Source organism: Micropterus salmoides, unplaced genomic scaffold (assembly GCF_014851395.1).
Source record: "Micropterus salmoides isolate LMB-PRFRI ecotype aquatic unplaced genomic scaffold, ASM1485139v1 Ms_hic_scaffold_23, whole genome shotgun sequence".
Classification (NCBI taxonomy): domain Eukaryota; kingdom Metazoa; phylum Chordata; class Actinopteri; order Centrarchiformes; family Centrarchidae; genus Micropterus; species Micropterus salmoides.
This window is the reverse complement of record NW_024041484.1, coordinates 17311293-17334582: the sequence shown is the minus strand read 5'-3', so window position 1 is coordinate 17334582 and position 23290 is coordinate 17311293. Positions and strand designations below refer to the sequence as shown.

At 39.2% G+C, this 23290-nt stretch overlaps 1 protein-coding gene across 9 annotated transcripts in view; it reads left to right on the top strand.

The window, feature by feature from the left end:
• The first annotated feature begins 8921 nt into the window (after positions 1–8921).
• impdh1b (IMP (inosine 5'-monophosphate) dehydrogenase 1b) overlaps positions 8922–23290 on the top strand; it is a 21495-nt gene continuing 7126 nt past the window's right edge. The window contains exons 1-4 of one of the 9 annotated variants that reach the window (XM_038738555.1): positions 8922–9284; positions 17612–17710; positions 17879–17959; positions 22487–22535. In XM_038738555.1, coding sequence (XP_038594483.1) covers positions 9070–9284; positions 17612–17710; positions 17879–17959; positions 22487–22535 — 444 coding nt within the window. In that variant the 5' untranslated portion in view covers positions 8922–9069. Of the gene's footprint in view, positions 9285–13043; positions 13297–17611; positions 17711–17878; positions 17960–22486; positions 22536–23290 lie in introns of those variants that run through there. The other 8 variants (XM_038738556.1, XM_038738558.1, XM_038738557.1 and 5 more) reach the window with 8 other exon arrangements.

Here is a 23290-nt window from a genome sequence, read left to right as displayed (position 1 = left end):
GCCACCCTGATGAAGCAAAAGTATAATGCGTAACAGTGACATCACGCTCAGCAGCCACACTATTTCCTGAATCTTCAAATAAAACGACCTGAGTAGATTTCAGGGATTCCCCCAGGGTTGTTATATGCTTAGTTTATACTCAAATAAATATATGGTTTCATCCTTTTATTCAGTCAGAAATAAGTGCTTAGTCTGTGCTCTGTTGTTGTTGTTGTTGTTGTTGTTTACTACTACACTAAAATGAGTACACCGCACAGCTGGAAATGCTGTCCTGGGACTATCCAGGATTACACTGGTGTTATTTAGCCTATAACACCTGTGTCAAGTATTTCCTGTAGATTTTATTCCCCAGAAGTGTGTTTCCAAGCCATCATACTTACATACAGAAATATTGAATATTTATCTATTTATTTGGCCTAAAATAAGTCAATTTTAAAGTTGATTAGTTTTATTTTATTGTACAATTTAAATGCACATCAGGCTGCTAATTACCAAGAAAATGACCTGAGTGCTGCCATGCTAGTTGTTATGTGAGGCTACACAACAGTGCTTTGAGCTAATGCTAACATAATGAAATGTTTCCATATTTAGTTCAGCATAGTAGCATACTAACATTGGCAAATTGGAACTACCAGTAAACACAAAGTGGAACTTGATGAAACGTTAAAGGGGCCGATGTTGCACATCACAGTCTGTTTACAGGTCTTAGGAATTACTAGCCTATTAAATAGGCCTATGTAAAAAAAAATTTTTAAATATTTACAAAGTTGCATAAAGACTTGTGACTCCTGGGGGAGCTGCACAAAGTCTGGTAAATCCCCTCATGAGTCTAAGAACTACAAGTTTGAAAATGAAATAAAAATCGGGAGGTGAGGAAATAAAAATAAGTGAGCTTTTACTCTTCGACCACTCCTTGATGCTAGTGGCTTGCATCTGCATAAGCCACTACTAATATAACACACCCGCATCTCTGACAGAACTCTCGGCGGTCGAGTTGCATTGTGGGTAATGTATTTTTGTGGGTTTTGATCAAGGAAGTAGCACGATATCTCTGCTTTTTTTTTTTAGTCCAACAATGCTAGGAGTGCAATGCTTAATTCATCCTGCAAGGAACATGAATGTCTGAACCATAATTCATGACTGTCCAATGGTTGTGGAAAAATTTCACCTAAAATTGCAAATGTCAACCTCATGGTGGCACTACAGAGGGAAAGTCAGGGCATTTCCCATGTCATCATCTTGGGACAGTGAACATTCCATCCAACAGTAATAGTTCAGTATTTAGTATTTTAGTCTGGACCAAAGTGGGAGCTGTTTTAAGTTGTGTATTGTGGGTTTAGTGTTTTAATTGCTTCTTTAACTGATTGTTATTTTGTTCAGTTAACAGTTAGTTTTTAGTGTTTTAGAGACTTAGGGCAAGTTATCTCATGATAGAAATACCATATCTGACTATACTGGAAAATCTTGTTTTCACAATCAACCAAGAGGATTAGGAGCGAGATTGTATCTCAGTTTCACTTCTTTATTTATATGGCCATAAAAAAGGGAGGCTTTTTAACAGTTTGATTGACATGTAGAGACTAAAGTAAATCGTTGACTGTTGCAATGTGTTTGATGTACAGTATGTTCTCACTGACTCAAAACTCCCACATGAATAAGGGGTAATGCATTATTCATATTGCATTTCACCACACATACCTTGATGGGCTCACTCAGTCCAGTTCCCAACACTTTATAAACTTGTTAGAAGACCTGTTGTCTTTTGCCAGAGATAAATATATAAATAAACAGCAGGGATTTCCAGCTTATTAATGTACCAGAGCGGAGATTCCAGACTTTCACTCTGGAAAAGTCCCCATTCAGAAGAATGAGCAGAACAAAATAGCAGTGCTGATACATCTTTTTCATGTAGCCTAACAGTCATGATTTCACTTCCCCTGAGGTATGGCACAGTCTTTGAGGAAACAGAGAGCCACTAGTAGGCTACAGTTCACTGGAAGGAACTCTTAAGTCAACACCAAACATTTGATATGAGGTATGAATCAAAAAGGTTAAGCATGCTGAAACATATTTACTCACACAAGCCAGCATAGTTGGAAATGAGTTCACAAACAACTCCCATTGTGCTTGAGTGTGATAATTCCTTTCCAGAGAACCATGTCTTATGATTTAATGAGGTTTAAAAAAAGAATGGATTTGCGTAACCAGCTTTTAGAGTCTGGGATTCTTCAATAACGGCCAATTTTTTCTCCCACAGCAACAACTGACTGGCCGCCAATAGATTACTCATCTACACATGTATTAAATTCCTTTTGTGTTTCTATTACTGCCTGGACTTGAAAGAACTGACTCTGAAAAATACTACAGAACACTGAAAGTTTGGCAGAGCCAGTAAGAGATAAGCAAACAATAATGAGGCAAGGAGAAAGCACAAGACTCAGTGAATCAGAGGAAACACTCCATCCAATTGTTGTCTGGTCATCATCAAAAGTGAAGTAATGATCACAGCATGGTTTACATTTACATTTATTTACTGTAAATGACTGACTCAGAATGAAAAAATAACACAATACAATTAATGTAGTAATGACTTTTATTATCTCATACATGCTATCCATGGACTGGAGACAGATACTGATTTCCTTCCTGCAAGAATAGAGTTGATAGATACATGGCAGTGAAGAACAGTAAGAAAGCAGCCCTCAAAGGCATCAGGAAATTATAATGGTGTTTCGTGCAACAAAACATTGCATCCACAAGATGTCAGTGTGTGACAGTTAAGAACAGTCTCACATGGCGTTGGAGAGCAGTCTTGCATTTCTACATTTCAGTAAGTGGTAAAATTAAACACACTGAACACCTGGGCATCAGAAATTATTTTATATTGCAATATATTAATAATATAACATTGTTAACAGACTTGTAATACAGGAAAGGCACAGGTGTTAACCAATAACATTAATGAGCTAACATGCAATACCAGGACCCTGAAACTGAAGCAGATTGATATAATTTAGCCATCGTTAATCTTATTGTTTTCACATGCTTAAAATGCACATTACCTAAAATGCATCTTGTATAAAATCTGTTTTTAACAGCAGTAAAATGAGAGGTGTAATTATTAATAATTCGCCGCATTCCACTTTGAAAGCCCAGGTTTTGCGCACACTTGCATACTGTCATAGCTTACTGGGACATTAAAATGCATATGCTTTGACAAGTCTAAATGTCCCCTGTGAAAAAGGTTGATATCTTAGTAAGACATGCTGCACCACACCCACTGCCACGTCAGCGGTCTAAAACATCTTTTCCACTCAGCCAGGCTGTCACTTTAATTTGACCTTTTCACTCAACTTTACATTCAGTTTCAGTCACTAAACAAAAACTAAACAACCAACAAAATTTGATTGAGCATATAGTTTTATTAGCATTTGCTGCTATGTTTAAGTTTCACTCTAATTACTTTGTTTGTTTGTTTGTTTGTTTTATTCACCCCTTGTGTTTATTACATAGTTTGTCCAGCCGGCATAGGCCTACTGTTGGTCATTCTGAGGTCAGTTATGGTCACTCAGTTCTGCTTCAGTTTGTTTTTCATAATCGGAAACCTGTGTTGTGTTTTGCTGCTAATTAGACATCATTACCAAATATAAAGGTGTTTCTTATCAATGATGATACCCAGCTATATATCTCCTTTAAGCCTTGTAATAATAACAAGTTGACTGCACTCAACATGACTGACTGCCATAAAGAACTGAATGGCTTTGATAACAACTGTAAAATGACAACATTTTACAACTTCACACAGACAAGACTCAGGTCCTTATTAATGCTTTTGACACCATAGCTCCCATGATCCCTCAGCGTATTGGGTCACTTTCATCAACTGTAACGTCAAACCTCAGGAATCTTGGTGTTATGTTTGAACAATCTATTTACTTTGATTAATATATCAAATCTTTGACCCATTCTTTCATTTAGTGGTGCTAATTAGCAGAGTTTCAGGAGCGGGACCACACATCAAGCACGTCATCACCAGCATTTCCATAAATACCCACACGTCCTAAGTCCTCCCCTTCGCCCTCGTATCCTGCATCCCTCCCCCACCCCTTTCTCTGTCCTGCCTCCTGGTCTCCTTCCTCCTCTCCATAGGTTTATAGGGGGTCCGTCGTGCCCGGGTGCTACGGCGGATTTCCCTATCATAGCTTCCCCACAACGCTTTCTAATGTCTGCTAAGCTACTGCAAGCTTCATACATCTTCTGTTCGTTACTCAATAAATCATTTAATCATACCTAACCATACAGTCTACAAATGGACCAGAATGCTGCTGCAAGTCTGTTAACCAGGTCTAGCAGGACAAGTCACATCACACCCATCCCGTGACATTGGCTCCCTCTCAGGTTCAGTTAAGGTGCTTGTTTTCACATATAGAGCATGGTCAGGCACCTGGGTATATTTCCGATAAGCTTCTCCCGGAAATCACCACTAGGCCACTTAGGTCTTCAACTAACATTCACACATTCATCGGGGTTCAGTATCTTGCCCAAGGACACTTAGACACGCCAGGGATCAAACCGCCGACCTTCCGATTAACGGCCAACCCGCTCTACCTCCTGAGCCACAGCCAAAGTGCTTGTAAAGCATGTACATGTACTGCTTGTAAAGCACTTTGTTCTGTCAAAGTTGCTATAATAAAAAAACTCACTTACTTACCTAATGGTGAGTAAGTATGTGACAGGTGGTGGTGGCCCAACTCCAAATTTGTTCTGTCAAAGTTGCTATAATAAAAAAACTTCACTTACTTACCTAATGGTGAGTAAGTATGTGACAGGTGGTGGTGGCCCAACTCCAAATTTGTTCTGTCAAAGTTGCTATAATAAAAAAACTTCACTTACTTACCTAATGGTGAGTAAGTATGTGACAGGTGGTGGTGGCCCAACTCCAAATTTGCCCTGGGGTTTTTTGTTTGTAACTCAGACTTTTACTTTCTCTGACTTTAGAAAGCACTTACCACAACCACATTAACCAACATATTTGACAGGCTATGTAGTACTCCCAATGACTAGTAAATTGAAATTGATGTGTAAAATTGGAGTTTGACTTCAGTATTGTGTCTCTATTTCCCGAGGTTGCTTCTTTTCGTATAGCACTGTGTTAAAGTTTTTTTTGTGGAATTCTTTGTGGATGGTGTTGTAAGGTGTTGCATATTGAAAAGCTCTGACAAAAAATTTTGATTTTGGAATATACATAAAATAAATGACTTGAAATGGTGCACATTATCATGGTTCTTATTCACTGTCCTTTTTCTACTTATATGAAAACAATTAATAAAAAGAGATGACGCCTATCTAAAAATGACTGTAGAAATTACAGTAAAATAAAAACTTGAAATCTGATTAACTGTTACTTAAAGGAGGACATTATACCTGTCTTTTAAAAACATCAAATGATAGAAATGGAGGCCTGCACTGTATCAAAGTAGTGTGATGTGGAATGAATTACAACTCTATGGTAGATTCAGATTACCTGATAAATGTTCTTCTGTTAGGAATGGTTACCCTTGTGTTGAATCTCATGACTCTGATTTGTCTCAGCCAGTCAATGAGTAGCCACACTCACTGCACATGACATTCATTATGACAAATGTAATTGAATTAGATGAGGGACCATGCAAAACCTGAGGACATGCACATGTGAAATTAAGAGTGGAGTCCTCCCATCACTTTTGCAGGAGACACTAACCCTTTAATGCCATAGATTACATGATTTTAAGGTACTACAGCATCAGTGGTCTACATTCATCTCACCAATACATTCAGATCAGATGTACAGTGGGTACGGAAAGTATTCAGACCCCTTTAAATTTTTCACTCTTTGTTTCATTGCAGCCATTTTCCAAAAATCAAAAAAGTTCATTTTATTTCTCAGTAATGTACACTCAGCACCCCATCTTGACAGAAAAAAAACAGAAATGTAGAAATTTTTGCAAATTTATTAAAAAAGAAAAACTGAAATATCACATGGTCATAAGTATTCAGACCCTTTGCTCAGTATTTAGTAGAAGCACCCTTTTGATCTAATACAGCCATGAGTCGTTTTGGGAAAGATGCAACAAGTTTTTCACATCTGGATTTGGGGATCCTCTGCCATTCCTCCTTGCAGATCCTCTCCAGTTCTGTCAGGTTGGATGGTAAACGTTGGTGGACAGCCATTTTCAGGTCTCTCCAGAGATGCTCAATTGGGTTTAAGTCAGGGCTCTGGCTGGGCCATTCAAGAACAGCCACGGAGTTGTTGTGAAGCCACTCCTTCGTTATTTTAGCGGTGCGCTTAGGGTCATTGTCTTGTTGGAAGGTAAACCTTCGGCCCAGTCTGAGGTCCAGAGCACTCTGGAAAAGGTTTTCGTCCAGGATATCCCTGTACTTGGCCGCATTCATCTTTCCCTCGATTGCAACCAGTCGTCCTGTCCCTGCAGCTGAAAAACACCCCCACAGCATGATGCTGCCACCACCATGCTTCACTGTTGAGACTGTATTGGACAGGTGATGAGCAGTGCCTGGTTTTCTCCACACATACCGCTTAGAATTAAGGCCAAAAAGTTCTATCTTGGTCTCATCAGACCAGAGGATCTTATTTATCACCATCTTGGAGTCCTTCAGGTGTTTTTTAGCAAACTCCATGCGGGCTTTCATGTGTCTTGCACTGAGGAGAGGCTTCCGTCGGGCCACTCTGCCATAAAGCCCCGACTGGTGGACTGCTGCAGTGATGGTTGACTTACTACAACTTTCTCCCATCTCCCGACTGCATCTCTGGAGCTCAGCCACAGTGACCTTTGGGTTCTTCTTTACCTCTCTCACCAAGGCTCTTCTCCCCCGATAGCTCAGTTTGGCCGGACGGCCAGCTCTAGGAAGGGTTCTGGTCGTCCCAAACGTCTTCCATTTGAGGATTATGGAGGCCACTGTGCTCTTAGGAACCTTAAGTGCAGCAGAAATGTTTTTGTAACCTTGGCCAGATCTGTGCCTTGCCACAATTCTGTCTCTGAGCTCTTCAGGCAGTTCCTTTGACCTCATGATTCTCATTTGCTCTGACATGCACTGTGAGCTGTAAGGTCTTATATAGACAGGTGTGTGGCTTTCCTAATCAGGTCCAATCAGTATAATCAAACACAGCTGGACTCAAATGAAGGTGTAGAACCATCTCAAGGATGATCAGAAGAAACAGACAGCACCTGAGTTAAATATGAGTGTCACGGCAAAGGGTCTGAATACTTATGACCATGTGATATTTCAGTTTTTCTTTTTTAATAAATTTGCAAAAATTTCTACATTTCTGTTTTTTTCTGTCAAGATGGGGTGCTGAGTGTACATTACTGAGAAATAAAATGAACTTTTTTGATTTTTGGAAAATGGCTGCAATGAAACAAAGAGTGAAAAATTTAAAGGGGTCTGAATACTTTCCGTACCCACTGTATATACACTTACTAAAACTCAGTTTCCTCATTTGTTATCTTCATTGTGTGGGTGAGGGGTTTCCATTACCATGTGTTAGCAATGAATGTGAGTTTAAGTGGGGGACTTACTAGAGCCTCAGAGGACAGGCTAAGAGGATTTTCCATCTTAACGTCTCACCAACTGTCACAAACAGTCAAGCCACCTGGAGGTGATCCCTTTGAGAAGAGTGACGGCCCCCCTGGTGTATATGTGTATGTGTGGAGGGGAATCCTTTCCACTGGCTAAAATGTCCGAAAGTTTCACACAAAACCAAAAAACAATGGATGAGTTGACACATTCCCCACATTACATACCACATGCACATCCCGCTAAAGGCCCAAGTTCACACTTTTCTGATGTCAAAAAGAACCAGTTTGGCTTGTGAAAGGAATGGAGCTGTTTGTAAGAATATGGTGCAGATCATAAGGGATATTCTTTAGAAAACAAAATGCTTAGAAAAATCATTTAGCGTGATTATGTCACACTCACACGCAGCGTTAAGGTACATGTTGTGTTAGACATAGGGTCTAACCTTGGCCTCTGACTTTTTTCAGGAAGTGGAGTGGTTCCGCCAGAGCTTATTTTCATGCAAACTTGTTTTGTTTAGCCCCAGTTTTACTTACCTATAGATTAGAAACTGAAGTTTTATGTGTGGCCTACACATAGCATAAGAAGAAATACAAATTCACACCCGCAGATCCTAGTGTGAGGAGTTAACTTTGTCAAGTCTGCACTTGTAGAAGACAGTCTCTTTGCGCCAAATGTTTCCAGAAATACTATGTTTGCTGTATGTATTTGGTTTTAGAAGATCCCAGTGAGACAAATAAAAATAACACCACAGAGATGATCTTGCTGTTTGGACTGTCAAAACATGTTGCTCTCTTTGTAAAGCTCGTCTCTAGTCCTGCTCGTTCTAATTCTGAAATCCTCTTTGCAAAAGTGCCACTGATAGAAAGCAGGATTAAACCATCGAGGAGAGGCAGCAAGATACAGAGAGAGCTTCATGGAGCACTCAGCAGGACAATACCACTCACTCCATTCAGGTTGTAGAAAATGCTCAGGGCAATAACTGCTTTATCCCATATGTAAGTACTTAAAAGGGCTGTACAGCGCTCACCTACCCTTTCCACAACCCTCTGCCTTCATGACAGAAAATCTCATCCAATATTTCAAAGACATCGACAACAGCCTCTCCACAACAACGCCCTGCTACTGGCATCATTTCCACAGCAACACCCTCTCAGTGGGAGAATCTCCTAGGTGACGCCCTCTATTGACACGCCTAGAGGTGGCTGGTGCCTTTTTGTAGGCAGGTGCATCCTGTGCAGAGGCATACGGAGTTGCCTGACACAGGTCTTTTTTTTTTTTTTCTCTCTATGGGAACAACTTTGCACCTCTATATCCAGTCTGGAAGACAGCAGCAGAGTAAATAGAGCAGACACTGGAATTCAGATAAGAATATTTAGAAACAAATTAAGTTTTGACCCAACTTTCAGCTGTTGGATATTTTCACTGACTTAAAGTTTAAAGCTGGAAAGGAAGGCTAAAGGGCTAGTGAATTCAGAGACTCCCCTTTGACGGACGATGGAGGGATATGGTTATGAGCACTTTGGTGCAGATGGAGCGAGGAAGAGCCCACAGGTGGATTATCGGAGAATTGTGGGAGACACTCAGCTCCCACATACCAATGTTTCATCCCGGGAAGGTGAACATTATGTCCGACAAACCTCCCATGGCCATGAAACTGCAGCCCAGCGATACAGCGCCACACGCATCCAGGCCGGTCTAGGCCCAGAGAGGTGAGTTACTGGAAAAGTATATGGAGAATAAGCCACCTTTAGGTATAACTCAAGCAGTGTTTAGATTAAAATACATCCATTTGTTTTATCTTCACAGAATGTTATTGCACATTTGCCTCCAGTAGAATTAATTTCTGTGCGAGAGTTCTGCAGAAATGTTGAATAAAAGGTCAAAAACCTTTTCCAAGATTGAAAGATAGAGGATTGTGTTTGATTTTAAAGAGACATGCTCAAGTGCAAAAGCAAGACATTTAATGGACTCTGCAGAAATAGAAGAATGCCACAATAATTTCAACCCTCATTGTCAATATTCAATGTGAAATAAAATTACAATGTGATGTCAGTCCTCTAGCTTTCGGGCTTTACTCTCCCCGGTTGTGCCTTCATAAGGTTGCATATGTAAATTAACTTCATGCAGTCGGGTCAGTTTACATGTCCACACACACTTGTATTTAGATCAGTTTGCAAATGCCCTTGAAGTTGAATCCCTTGCTTTGGATGATACACTTCATTTTTGAGTTGTTTGAAGGCCCTGTGGATAATGTGTTTGGATTATGAGCAGATACTAAAACAACAAACAATTGCTAGTTAACAGTTCCTATTTTTAACATGGCCCTTCTGTCTCTTGTGACAGTTCTGCGACACAACATCAAGGCAGGAGTGAGCAGCATGCTGCAGGGGGAGGATAAACAAGGCTGAATCAACTGCTCAGAATAGCTACAGTGCATAAAGGAACCACTGACCCATATCTGCAATGACCCACATTTAATTTGACACAAACACAGAGTGGGAAACACATCCCCCTGAGTCACCTTTGCAGACATATCTAACAACCTAAGATTAATATAGAACAAGAGAGGACTGTGAAGCATTTGGGTTACAGGGAAGACCATGTGGTTCTCTATTGTATTCAGTACCTGATATGTAAAGTCAGTAAAACATCTCTGCTAGAAGAAATGATGACATATGATGCCATCTTTAGCAGCACTATCACAAATCCTACACAATATTAGCAACACATTTGCCTGCTTCTGCATGGGCTGTGTATCAAATTGCAAGATTGTTTAAGGTAACTGCACACAGATGAAGACAGACTGCTGGACTTGGATAACTATAATAAATACAAAAATAGTAAAAATAGCTTTTGGTGTAGTTAAAGTCTTAAATGTGAGACTAATGATGTCTCTCCTTTTTTAGCAGCCGATACGGCAAAACAGTGATTTTCTGTCAGCATCTCATGCCAACAATTTATAATGCGGACAGCTCGATGACAATAGCAGCATGCTGACATTCTGTCAAGTGATGTGAACATGCATGTGTGTGCGCTGCATGCTGGAAAGTCTGTATGTGCGGTTTTATGTTATTGGTAATGCTTTTTACATGTATTCTTAAAATACCACTGCTCAATTAATAAAACGTTACCCATTAGATTTCACAATAATTAAATAGGCTTTAAAACATAGGTTCTCATTTTAACCCATGTCATTCTCATTGGTGGCTAAAATAGATCTTTCTCCTATACAGTTGAACTTGCTTTTGTTTCCTACACAACGCTTGAAATAGCTATAATACTAGGATGCACAATTTATGAGGCAAGTCCTCCTCAAATGCCGTTTCTCATGGCCCAGGGTGCTAAAAAGAAAGTCACAATAATTCAACTTACAAGACAAGACACCATACAACACAACACAGTAACTGAAACTAGACGAGACAAAGCTGATCTATTACTGTAAGGGGGACTGGAGCATTATAAAGTGTGTAGTGGAACAGAAGTCGGTATTGGAACTAAAAAAGAGAGTGAATTTGATCAACATCAAGATTTTGTGTTCCTTAACATAAGAATAAGGAATGATATGTGAAAAGTATTTTACTTAAGAGGGCACATGCAGCCTGAGCTACAGTATGTTACATGTGGCTTTTCAGCACACCTCTTACAACTGTTATGTGAATAAAATGTGGTTGGTGCTGGCTTTTCACACTTAATCCAGTTTACATGATTTACATGTGACCATAATTGACAGTGCAGTCCAAGTTAAGGAAAATTAAGGCGTAAAAGTTTTGATTTTGGGAAGGCGATCGATGCACACGTGCATTTGACAATAGGTCTGAGCAAGCTGCTTAGTCACATGATTTCCTATTTCAAAGTGTTAAAATTCATGGCCATACGCTGTCAGGGATTACCAATCAACCCTGTACATTGACCTAACTCTGACAAACATATGTTTAGCAAACAACATGAGGATGTATTACAATAAACACATCAATAAACTAGTGACTAAATGAAAAGATAAACTGAAACTGCCAAAGCAGAGTGATAAAGGAAGAACTCAGATCCTTTACTTTAGTCAGATCAGCAAAGCCTCAGTCCAAACAAAAGTACTCCATCACAAGTAAAAGTCTTGTATTCAAAATGTTACTTGAGTAAAAGTACCTTACTATTATCAACAGAATGTACTTAAAATATCTGAAGTACTCATTATGCAGCAATATGGCCCCTCTCAGTGTTGTGTTATTTATTATAATACTGGATCACTATTATAGTTTAACATATGAGCAGTATTTTAATGTGGCTGTTGGGTAAATATGTGACAAAGCATATTACTTTATAAAGTATCTGGTGCTCAGAAGAAACTATCTGGTGTGCAAGAGATGGTCTTCCGTGGCTCCAAGATGTGAGAGTCAGGGAAACAGTAAAGTCAATCAGAAGTGCTCGCCTGTCGCAGCAGACAGACCCAATGCGTGTTGGTGTTATGTACTAGCAGCGCCACATCCCCTCTCATCACAGAGGCGTGTTTAACCCTCTGCGTTTTGCAACTGTGAAATCAGCACCAATAGTGGAACGAAAGGGTTGCAACAAGAGGGATTCGCTTTGTCACATATTTACCCAACAGCCACATTAAAATACTGCTCATATGTTAAACTATAATAGTGATCCAGTATTATAATAAATAACACAACACTGAGAAGGGCCATATTGCTGCATAATGAGTACTTCAGATATTTTAAGTACATTCTGTTGATAATAGTAAGGTACTTTTACTCAAGTAACATTTTGAATACAAGACTTTTACTTGTGATGGAGTACTTTTGTTTGGACTGAGGCTTTGCTGATCTGACTAAAGTAAAGGATCTGAGTTCTTCCTTTATCACTCTGCTTTGGCAGTTTCAGTTTATCTTTTCATTTAGTCACTAGTTTATTGATGTGTTTATTGTAATACATCCTCATGTTGTTTGCTAAACATATGTTTGTCAGAGTTAGGTCAATGTACAGGGTTGATTGGTAATCCCTGACAGCGTATGGCCATGGTATGGGATAGTTCCTCAAGATACTTTCTGGTGCTCAAGAGAATTTTTTATTTTTATTTTGCCCATGTCCCCTTAGGGGCTTTGAGAATGGAAAATCTTAATATGGAAAATACATAATTGAAACTTAATATGTGTAGTGGAGTGAAAGCACAATATTTCCATTTTGAAATGTAGTTTAGGGATAAAGAAGTATTATGTAAGGAATCGAGTAAAGTAGTCTACCTCAAAACTGTTACCTAAGTACAGTACAGTGACCTTTCATCTCTGCCGAAGCAGCTTTCAAAACTACCAACGCTAAAATTATTTAGAATCAAAGTGGAGTAAGAGTAATTAGAGTATTTATGTCCAAGCATGGCCCATGAACGCGAATCCCTCTTGTTGCAACCCTTTCGTTCCACTATTGGTGCTGATTTCACAGTTGCAAAACGCAGAGGGTTAAACACGCCTCTGTGATGAGAGGGGATGTGGCGCTGCTAGTACATAACACCAACACGCATTGGGTCTGTCTGCTGCGACAGGCGAGCACTTCTGATTGACTTTACTGTTTCCCTGACTCTCACATCTTGGAGCCACGGAAGACCATTTTTTTCATCGAGGTAGAAGGAATCGTTGTGCCTACTATCGCTTTTTTTTAGCCTGATTTCTGTGTAGCATCACAGCTGGAAAGTTGCTTCCCTTTACTCAACGTGGGCATCAGCTCAATAAGGTAGTTAGCTAGCTAATGGTAACGTTATTATTCTGTCTAGGAAAATGTGTTGGGAGTTCACGCTGGCTAAGAAGCTACGTAGTTTAAAACACTTTATTAACGTTACCTGTTTAAAGATGGAGAACCTTGCTTTAAAGTGTCGGAGGCGTTTTCCGTAGGTGAAGCCAACACAATGAAGTCGCTAATGCTAAATGCTAACGGTTGCTTCCACATGTCTGCAAGTGTAACGTCAACGTAGTCTGGACGCAGCTCATGTCTGTACTGCCAAAAGTTCAGTCTCCTGCACAATAATGGATAATTAATAACGTTACATCAGTAGTAATTGGGACATTTTTATAGTATCGTTAATGTGGTGGAGTGTAACGTTACCTAAGTTGTATATTTATGCTGATATGCATTTTAATGAGTTAACGTTAGCTTAACATCCAAATTGTAGTTAACGTTATAACTTAGTAACATTAGCAACATTATGTAAGTTAGCGTTCACAGCTATGAAAATATAAGCGACTGCTTAAATGAGACACAACGCGGAACTTTAACGTTATATTTGGTAACGTGTGTATTCTTTGTGTGCACTTTGACTAATGTAACTTAAGTTAAATGATTTAACGTTACACGAGGTCTTACTTAACTTGCCTGTTATCGTTAAGCTAAATTAACTACATCACTGTTTGTTAATAGTTTAAGTACCAGCTGTATTGCCAGATGGTATTTCCAATCCTCCAAACGGCTTGCTAATATTACAGGTAACGTTAATTATTCTTGCCCATAACCTAACGTTAGGCGAATAGCGTTAATGGTCAAACTGGTTGTTGTGGTGACTGTATTATGTAAACAGACATTTTGTAACTTAGTGTTTCGTGTGGTTAAATTATAAACATGTTCATTTTATGGTACTAAAGTTACTGGGAAGCATTCATGAAAATGCTGGATAAAACGTCAGTCACATCTAGCATGGAGCCTGGAGGCAACACCAAACTCCCTTCAAAATTCTGCCAAAATAGTGTTGCCCCTGTTCTCAAAACGGCGTTATACAGGGAATAAACATATTTTGGCTCATATACAGTATGAAAGGAGCCTCTCCTCAAATCGGCGTGTATTGAACTCTCAAAAGATAAGTTATTGTTATAAAATGTCAATTTTTACTGTTGTGCTGCTTTGTTGAAATGCCGGTTTCTAAATCGGTGATGGTTGGCCGGGAATGGACTGAGGAGAAAGAAAGATGCGGCCTAACATGGATGCTAGCATGGTCAATGTAACACGGATCAGTAGCAGCAAGGATGCTGCTTTATCGCTTTACTGTATAAACAATAAAGACAGTTCTGAAGTAACGTTAGCTTATTTTTAGCACTACGGGTGTGATGTGCAAGCAAGCTACTGTTTGCTAGCTACTGATATTGTAATGTAGGTCACCAGGCCAGTAACTTTACGGCTTAAGTCGGCTCAGTAAGCTGAGAATATTGTGTTATTATTTGGACTCCTTTTTCATTTTAGATGCTTTTACGTGATTCACCTTTTTAAAATTGAAAGCGTGTAGTAATGGTTCAGTTAAATGTTAGTGAGTCACCCTGCCAAATTTTGCTTCACATGCGGTCGTCCGGGGTGAAGTTTGACATTCGGTTTTCTGTTAACGTTTCAGTAGCTCCTTGTCAAAGCCTAGATTTCTCCCAGATTTGGTATATGTTTGAGCTTTGCTTTGATCAACTCAAAGTCACCATAAATGATGCAGTTGAGAGCACACACAAATTAATTTCTGTCCAATCGCCTGCCACTATAGGCGGGGATAGGGACCATCTTAAAAGTGCAATAAGATCTATTTCAATCTTTAATAACTTTTGTTTTGTTTTTCAACGTAAAAATTTCAAAACACTGCCTTTCATAGAGAGTGATCACCATTAAACATCTCATACCTGTGAGTTTGTACAAACAAAAGAAGAACAACTATATTTCCTTAATTATGCCCATTTGCAAAGTAGTAATTTCAATAGTTTGCTCATTTATCTATATGTTGACATCAAACCAGCTCATGTGTCTTGGACATCTTGCAACTTTCACACCTGTCTGTTTGTGAAAAGCACTAAGGAAATTCCTTAAAACCTTTATCACTGACCTATTGCCTAAAATATGAATATTTGTGTTTAGGCAGTATGTCACTGATAATGGTGTTAAGGGATTTCCTGAGAAGGCCTCTAACTGTAGCGACAGGTGCATAGGACAGACATTCAGTTTTTTGCACTCTCAGCTGAATTGACATTTTTGGTGATTATCAGTGGATCAAAACTGTCTGCCTAAATTAGCTCTCCAACATATCCCAAAATTAGAAGAAATTGAGATGTTAACAGCCACGAAAACCGGCGAAAGTCAAATGTTAAACTAACTTCACCTTCGCATGCAGTCGTGTGGGGAAAGTTACAGCACTGTTGTCATTTGCTTTGTGCGCTCAATTTTATGTTTTAAAAAATAATAGTTCAGTGTTTTAGATGCAGAGACATGTGATCTGTCTACAGGTATTATCACCCTAACGTTGGACTAATACTGTGAATGTTCATTTCATGGTATGTATTTAATTTAATGAAGGTTAACCTTCGCATGCCTGAAAATGTTGGATATAACGTTAGTCAAAACTGGCATGAAACCTGACTTATGCCTAAAGGCAACTCCAAACTAACTTTAAAACTATTGTTTCCTCTTTTCTCAAAATGCGTTATATTGGGTAGAAAAATATTTTAGATCATATTAGTGCTGGGCAATGATTAATCGCATTGTTATGCGCAAAATTGAATAATGAATTCTAAAGTAGTGTATTGCGCATTTTAATTTAAATGTACTGCTATATACACAAAAGTAGAATAAAATGTGGTTTGCAAACACTTTAAACAAATAAGGGCTTTTTTACCAGCAGGTTACCTTTAACACAGTAGCAATAAAATACTTATTGTAAATCTCAACTTACTAAACAGTTTATGTTCAGTAGCAAGTGTCTCTGTTAGAGTGAGATGAAGTGGTCGCATCACGCACACGCCCGCCCGCTGCCAAAGTTGAATTGTCTTGAACTTTTTGTACGTGCCGCGCAGTACAAATCAATTCTCGCTGTTTGTGAGTTTGCAGAATCTATTACTGTTTACTAAGTAGTAGGGCTGGGCATGTTACGTAACGCATGAATTAATTAACGCAGACAATTTTAGCGCACGTTAACACAGTTTATAGTATTATTGTTGTAATTGCAAATCACCCAACCAAACAAGCAGCGGAGAGAGGCCGACATCTTCCCCAATACTTATCAGCATGCAGTGTGTAGCTATCCACTAAAGCTATGGCATTTGTTGGCTTGTCTTGCTTTTGTATATCTACTTCTTCCACACGCTGCATCCAGCGTATTCTGCCGAAGCCTCCCTCCGCTGCTTGATTGGGTGGGTGATATGCAGGCTGATCAACATCCTACCCCTCCTGTGACCCATGCTTTGACTGTATGTGTATTCAGAGCCAGTGAGAAACAGACTTTCAAAATAATAATAATAACTGCGTTAACGTGCGATAAAATAATTGTCGGCGTTACTTAATTAATGCGTTACCGCAATAATTACGTGTTAAATTGCCCAGCCCTAGATCATATACTATCTAAATAGAGGCACTCGTCAATTCGGCATGCATTCGGCTCTCAAATGATCAGTTATTGTAATAAAATGGCAACTTTTACTGCTTGGTTGATATGTCAGTTTCTAAATCAGTGATGGTTTGCCAGGTATGGACTGAGGCAAGAGAGAGTTGTGGTCTAACATGGATACTAGCATGGATAATGGAGCATGAATGATCAGCAGCAAGGATGCTGTGTTGCTGCATTATAGCATAGTATTTAGCACTACAGGTGCAAGCAGCTAATGATAATTTGATGTAGGTCACCAGGCGAGTAACTAGACTTTACCGCTCAAGTCGAGAGAATATTGTGTATTTCTTGGGCCACCATATTTAACTAATATTTACGATCGGTCTTTGTTCCATGTGGTTAAATTATAAACGTTAGACCAGTACGTTCCGTTTGTTTCCCAGAACATCACAGTATGACTTCTATGACGAGTTTTTGTGACCTAATGTTACTTAATGGTAGTTTTGACTTGTAGTAAAATAATGTCTCTTTAAAAGTCTATAACTTTGTTACAAGTTTATTATTTGTTTATTAATGGACTGTTTTTGTAAACAGAGGAACCTGTTTTCATCTTGTACCTGCCACGCAGGCCACTGACTTAATGCTGCCTGGAGAATGTTGATGTTGTAGTGTTACAGTTGACTGAAGTTGCCTTTCCTTATCATTTTACAGCATGGCGGATTTCTTAATCAGTGGTGGTACAGGCTATGTCCCTGAAGATGGGCTCTCAGCTCAGCAGCTCTTCTCGATCGGAGATGGCCTTACATACAAGTAAGTTTCCCTGCATCACAAACTTTGATAAATAAGATTTTCGGACAAACATAAGTAATTAAATTTATTCAAAGTAAGGTATCCTAATTTTTGAAACCTCACCTTCGCGCAGTGGTGGTTGACATGTACGCAGCAGTGCTTTGTAATGGCCAACACATTTTGAACCAGCAGATCTGACCAACCGTGCGTTGTCTCCGATGGTCATACGGCTGAAGAGCTATGCTCTAAAGGAGATGGGTTGACTTACAAGTGAGTAAAACAGTCCTCTTCAAACTGTTTTGAAACTGTGCTTTTAAAAATCCTGTCCCTCCAAATAGTGAATTCATACGGAGGAAGCAAATTAACGCACCTTTAAAGCACCTTTACCTTGACTGAAACAAACCATGCCAAAATCTCAGTCTGGTGTCATGAAAGTGCATGATTGCAGAAGATAAATGGAAGGCTTGTTGCACTGATCAACCTGATCTTGGTCATGGGGATCAAATTTGCTTCCAGTAGACATAATTGCATTATTTACTTCAACTAATCATCATAGCGCACGACCCGTTCAGTGAATGCAGCATGCGCGATAGATCAGTTCACAGCCCCTTTTTTTTAAATTTTTTTTATTCTTCTTTCTTTTACAAATATTTAGCTTTGATAAAACTTAGAGATGCACCGATCGATCGGCTGGTAACTGGAATTGGCACAGTATCCCGGGTTGGTAAGTGTCGCATATCTGATCCTGTGCTGGTCAAATATACCTATATACTGCAACGTATGATGATTCACGTCATGCACACAGCAGCACAGACAGTAACTGACTATTGTCACAGCCTGACACATTAAAACTTGTCATCAGTATGCTCGCAATTGGTAATATCTAAGGCCAGAATAAGCCGCGTTTTCTCCACACAGACTTTACTCGGGCGGACTGCCTAGGGATATTAATGGTAGTCACAGTACGCTCTTTTTGGTGACCCATTTTATCACTTTGCAGAGAAACAAAGAGAGACACGTTTTCTGGTATTACGTTAGAAGACTCAGCGGATATATTACAAGCACGAGCAGAGAACACACCTGTTGGTGCCGATGTCATTCAGTTCCACATTGGTCTTGATCGTTTCGATAGGTGACATTAACAACTAGCCTCCTCCCCACACAACTCACCTGCATGTGGAGGAGTCCACAATTAATTCACCTTGTGAAAACGTAATTGTGGGTGAAAAAGTCCCAAATGCGAGTTGTGTCTTTTGGTTGACTTTATAAAACCTGATGAAGAGAGTCAACACAGCAGGCACATACAGGGAGGAAGGTGTGTGCATGTACTGTGCAAGTAGTTTGTGAGAAAACACTAAAATAAGGTGGAGAATTAAGTAGAATTGAAATGGTGAGGTAAGAAATTACCTACTTGAAAAGGATAGTATATTCTTTGAAATAAAATATACCACCACCAGCACCACAGTTAGACTGGGGAAACACTGAGTGTTATGTTGCAATTCATTTATAGTTAGATTTGTTAAAAAATGCTCTGCTCAGTATCCTAACCTGGATCACATGCAGTTATGGAGAAAATGTAAAAGTCATTTTATAGTCATTGTTTTATTATGAACTTACAATTAAGTGGAACCTTTAGGTCCGACTTTAAAGAAAAAAAAAATTAAATAAATAAGAAAGTGGAATCGGTGCATCTCTAATAAAACTACTGATTAAGCAATAATTTGTCACCTCTTAGTTAACTACAATCAGCTCTGGTAAGAATTCTGGTGGCAAACAAGTAATGCTTTGTATTTGAACTCATGGTGCATTTTAACAGAAATGTTTTTCTTTTGATTGCCCTTTTACATCTTTAATCATGAATAACAAGAAGCAAAGTTTTGTGCAACTGAATTGGAGTGGTTGTTGGACACTTACACGAAGCATGTAATTTCCTCTTAACTTGCATTTTTGCTTGTAAAACCTCAAAGTCCAGTAGTGCTTTACCTCTTGAATATGTTTGACACTGCAATTAATGTTTAAGATGCCCCCTCAGCACTCCCTGAAAGACGATTGGTTCATGTATTATTTGGGCTGGAAAATAAAACAGTAACAATAATTATCACAATATAATCTTTTTTCTGTAACAATATAACAAATGTTTGATTTTATTCACCTAAATCATACACAAATTACAGGATTTTTTTTAAATTAAGATGTTAATTTGTTGAAGAAAAAGGACTGAAAAAAGCTTTTACTTAATTTTACTCATGCATATTTGTTGACAAAGATTTCATTATAATTGTTTTGAATGTTATACCTCAGATTTGTGAAGTGATCGACTGTTTGGCATCAAGTGTTGACCATAAAGAGTTTAAACTACAATTAACCATCAGGTTTTTTCAACTTTCACTCAGGAGCAAAAATCAGCCTGTAAACTTGAAAGAAGTAACGATTTGACACTTATAGTGATAGTTATCGATATCGAAAGATATGAAACATTTTATCGTGGTAACATTTTTGGCCATATGGTCCAGCCGTATGTATTATTCTATATGATATAAATGGTAGATTATTGTCCACTGCATCATCATCTGCACAAAGTATTTTATGTAAGTACTTCAACCTAAGTTGGAATGATTTATCAGCTTAAAATCAACCAGTTCTTTGCTCTAATCCTGCTACTCCTGCTTTACAGAATCTAATTGAATAGAAAACGTAATTGTGTTTGAGTGTCCGCGTGTGATTGAATGACCTGTAATGAGGCGCGTCACGACCAAAGGAAAGTTTTTGCACATGATCTCCTGAACCGACATCATGTGGGTTGCAGGGGGAATTTAGCTGGATGGGGTTGGTTTCAGGATTGAGTCTGCATCACTCTTTTCAAGCCGTGTGACAAATACAGATAATAGTGTTAGGGTTTTAACTTGTACTTGAAGCTTTCTTTGATGCAAATTAAAAAATTCAACTTCCCTCCACATCTTCTGATATAAATCTGAGCGCCCCCAATGACTTCATCAACACTTACCAGTGCGTTTAACTTGTGCTGGGTCTAAGAATACAATCAAGCAGGATTTTGCTGGTTGATCTATTTAGTTTTATGTTGGTTTACTGGTTGGAGGGAAAAGAAAATAGCCACCTACCCAGAGAAGGTGAGATACAGACACAGGAAGGCACCAACAGCTTTGTGAGAGTAACGGCTTCCTGCAGTATTGTGACCTTCAACCAGGTGAAGAAAGTTTGTCAAGAGACGGTGAATATGACTTTTTAGCTGTTAACTACACATTATGAGGCAACGTGATGAACTGTATTTCATACACAATACCATAAAATGTTTCATACCTCCTAACGCTTAAGGGCAAGTTACTTGGCAAACCTGAAACTACCCTTTTAATCATAATTTAATATGAACCACATTCCATTGCCTCGAAGGTGAGAGCACATTGATGTTACACTAAAGACAGAGCTAAGGTAGCAAATAAATTCCTGGACGTAACTGTAGTGAAATAACCTGGTAGTGTCTTTTCACATGAACCAAAAACAGTGATGTGAGTCAGACACAAAGATGTTAGGTATGTTAAGTATAGGAATCTGCACAAGCAGGGCAAGACCAGTTGTGGTTTTGGTTGTACTTTGAAACATTCCCCGCTCAACGTTAGGCATTTGTCTACATTTAACATGAAAACCATAAGGCATCACCAAGCCAGTGTTTTTACAATTCAAAGCCAACACAATGAATTCTTGTGTAGTGCTGGACCTGAGTCAGTAAGTGCACCCTCTGTACTGGAGCTGAGGTTTGTGGCTGCTGCTAAATGCTAGCAGCTGTCTGCTGGACTTCCTGCTTGTCCCTACGTTGATGTTTGTGGGTGTTTGGGCTCTAACGTAATTGGGGGGGACACAGGACTCCTCTCTTGCAGCGTCTCATCTAGTGTGACCTTCCTTTTCCCCGCCTACACTGAGGCAGCAGAGATCTGTTAGCAGGTCAGCTCTCTACCTTCATTCTTAACTCTCATTTAGACGTGGTTATGTCCACCTGTACTGCTCGCCATCTGCCTAATGTACATACTCTCCCTCTACAGTTTCCCCTCCAGTTTTCTCTAACATCCATGTGGCATACAAAGCTTCCCTTATTCCTCCATCTTTCCATCTCTCCCCTGCCTGTTTTTACACCCATCTGTAAAAACCACAAAATACATACAGATTCTGGTTGGAAAAATAAACACCATTCCTGTGTCTAGCTCTCGCTCCCTGACTCATCTCATCTTGTGTATACAGGCCAAGAGCCGAAAGAGGTCCACTGTAGATTCTTAACAAGTACAGGACGCACCTAGCTACACTCTGTACTCAGCCATTTGGTAATAATTTGGGAACCATGGAGAGACGTAAGAGTAACTAACAATAAATGTGGCATTGCCTAGTTGAAATATTTTACCAGAAGGAAATGAGTAGAAAGAGATTTTAAGGTCTAACAAATATTGAATTCAAAGGTTAATTGACATTCTTTTGATTTTGATATGATCTTATCCGTGTTTACCCAGTTATCAGTTTTATAACACAATCTTGTTCAGTTGTACTCAGATTTGATTGCTTTTCAATTCACCTTGTTTACAGTGAGCTACTGTTAATGTAGGAACACATTTTCAGTCCTTTGCATTGCTTGGAGATATTTTCCAGAATTTATTACAACTATTGGTCATTCATATTGGTTTAAACATGAGGAGACCTTTTATCTTCTGTTTTGATGCAGCGTGTATGGGCGCTTTAAACCGCTCTGCTAAGTTGCAATAGCCTCTTACTTTGCATTTTGTTTATGTCTTTCAGTGATTTCCTGATTTTACCTGGCTTTATCGACTTTACCTCAGATGAAGTGGTGAGTACGTATATGTGTGACAGACATATTTGAGAGTACACAAGGTCATGCAGGGTCTGTGTATGCAGTGTTTCAGGAGATTGTTGCAAGTAACTGTCACAACTGGATATTTTCAAGGACAAGCCAATCATTGCTACAGTTTCTTCAACACCCCCTCATGATGATTAACGTACAACTAAGCAGTGTCAGCAGACTGTTCTTTGCAGAGCCACTTTGTAAACCATCAGCCTTATTACTTTTTTTTCACTTCACTCCAGACCTCAACCTCCATTTTATAGTCTTGGCTTTTACAAAAAGTCTTGGGTTTTTTTGCCCATTTAAAACCGTCTGCATCATTTCTTCTCTCTCTGCCGCCTCGCTATTTTTACCCATTGTGGTCACCCACTGGCTGCTCCCTCACTCTTGTGTTTACATTTGTGTCTGGTCGGTTGCTCATGCACCCCTCTCAGCAGCTGACAGGAGAGTTAATCTCCGGGCTTTAGATGAAATCCCTCTTCTCTGCTTCGTCCATCTGAGAAGGCTTTAATTTAATTGATATCTCTTATCTCTCCGTGTTGCCTTCAGATTTAAAGAATGCTCTTGTTGCTGTGTGAGATGCTTGGCTGCCTCGCCACGTTGTCATGGGTTAGTTGTCTCCACAGAGTCTTGGTCTCGCCATAGTTTTTCCACTGGATACTGGGCCTATTCAAGCTTGAATAACACAAATGCTTCCACATTTGGCCTCAGTCACAACTGTGAATGCAGTAGTTCACACA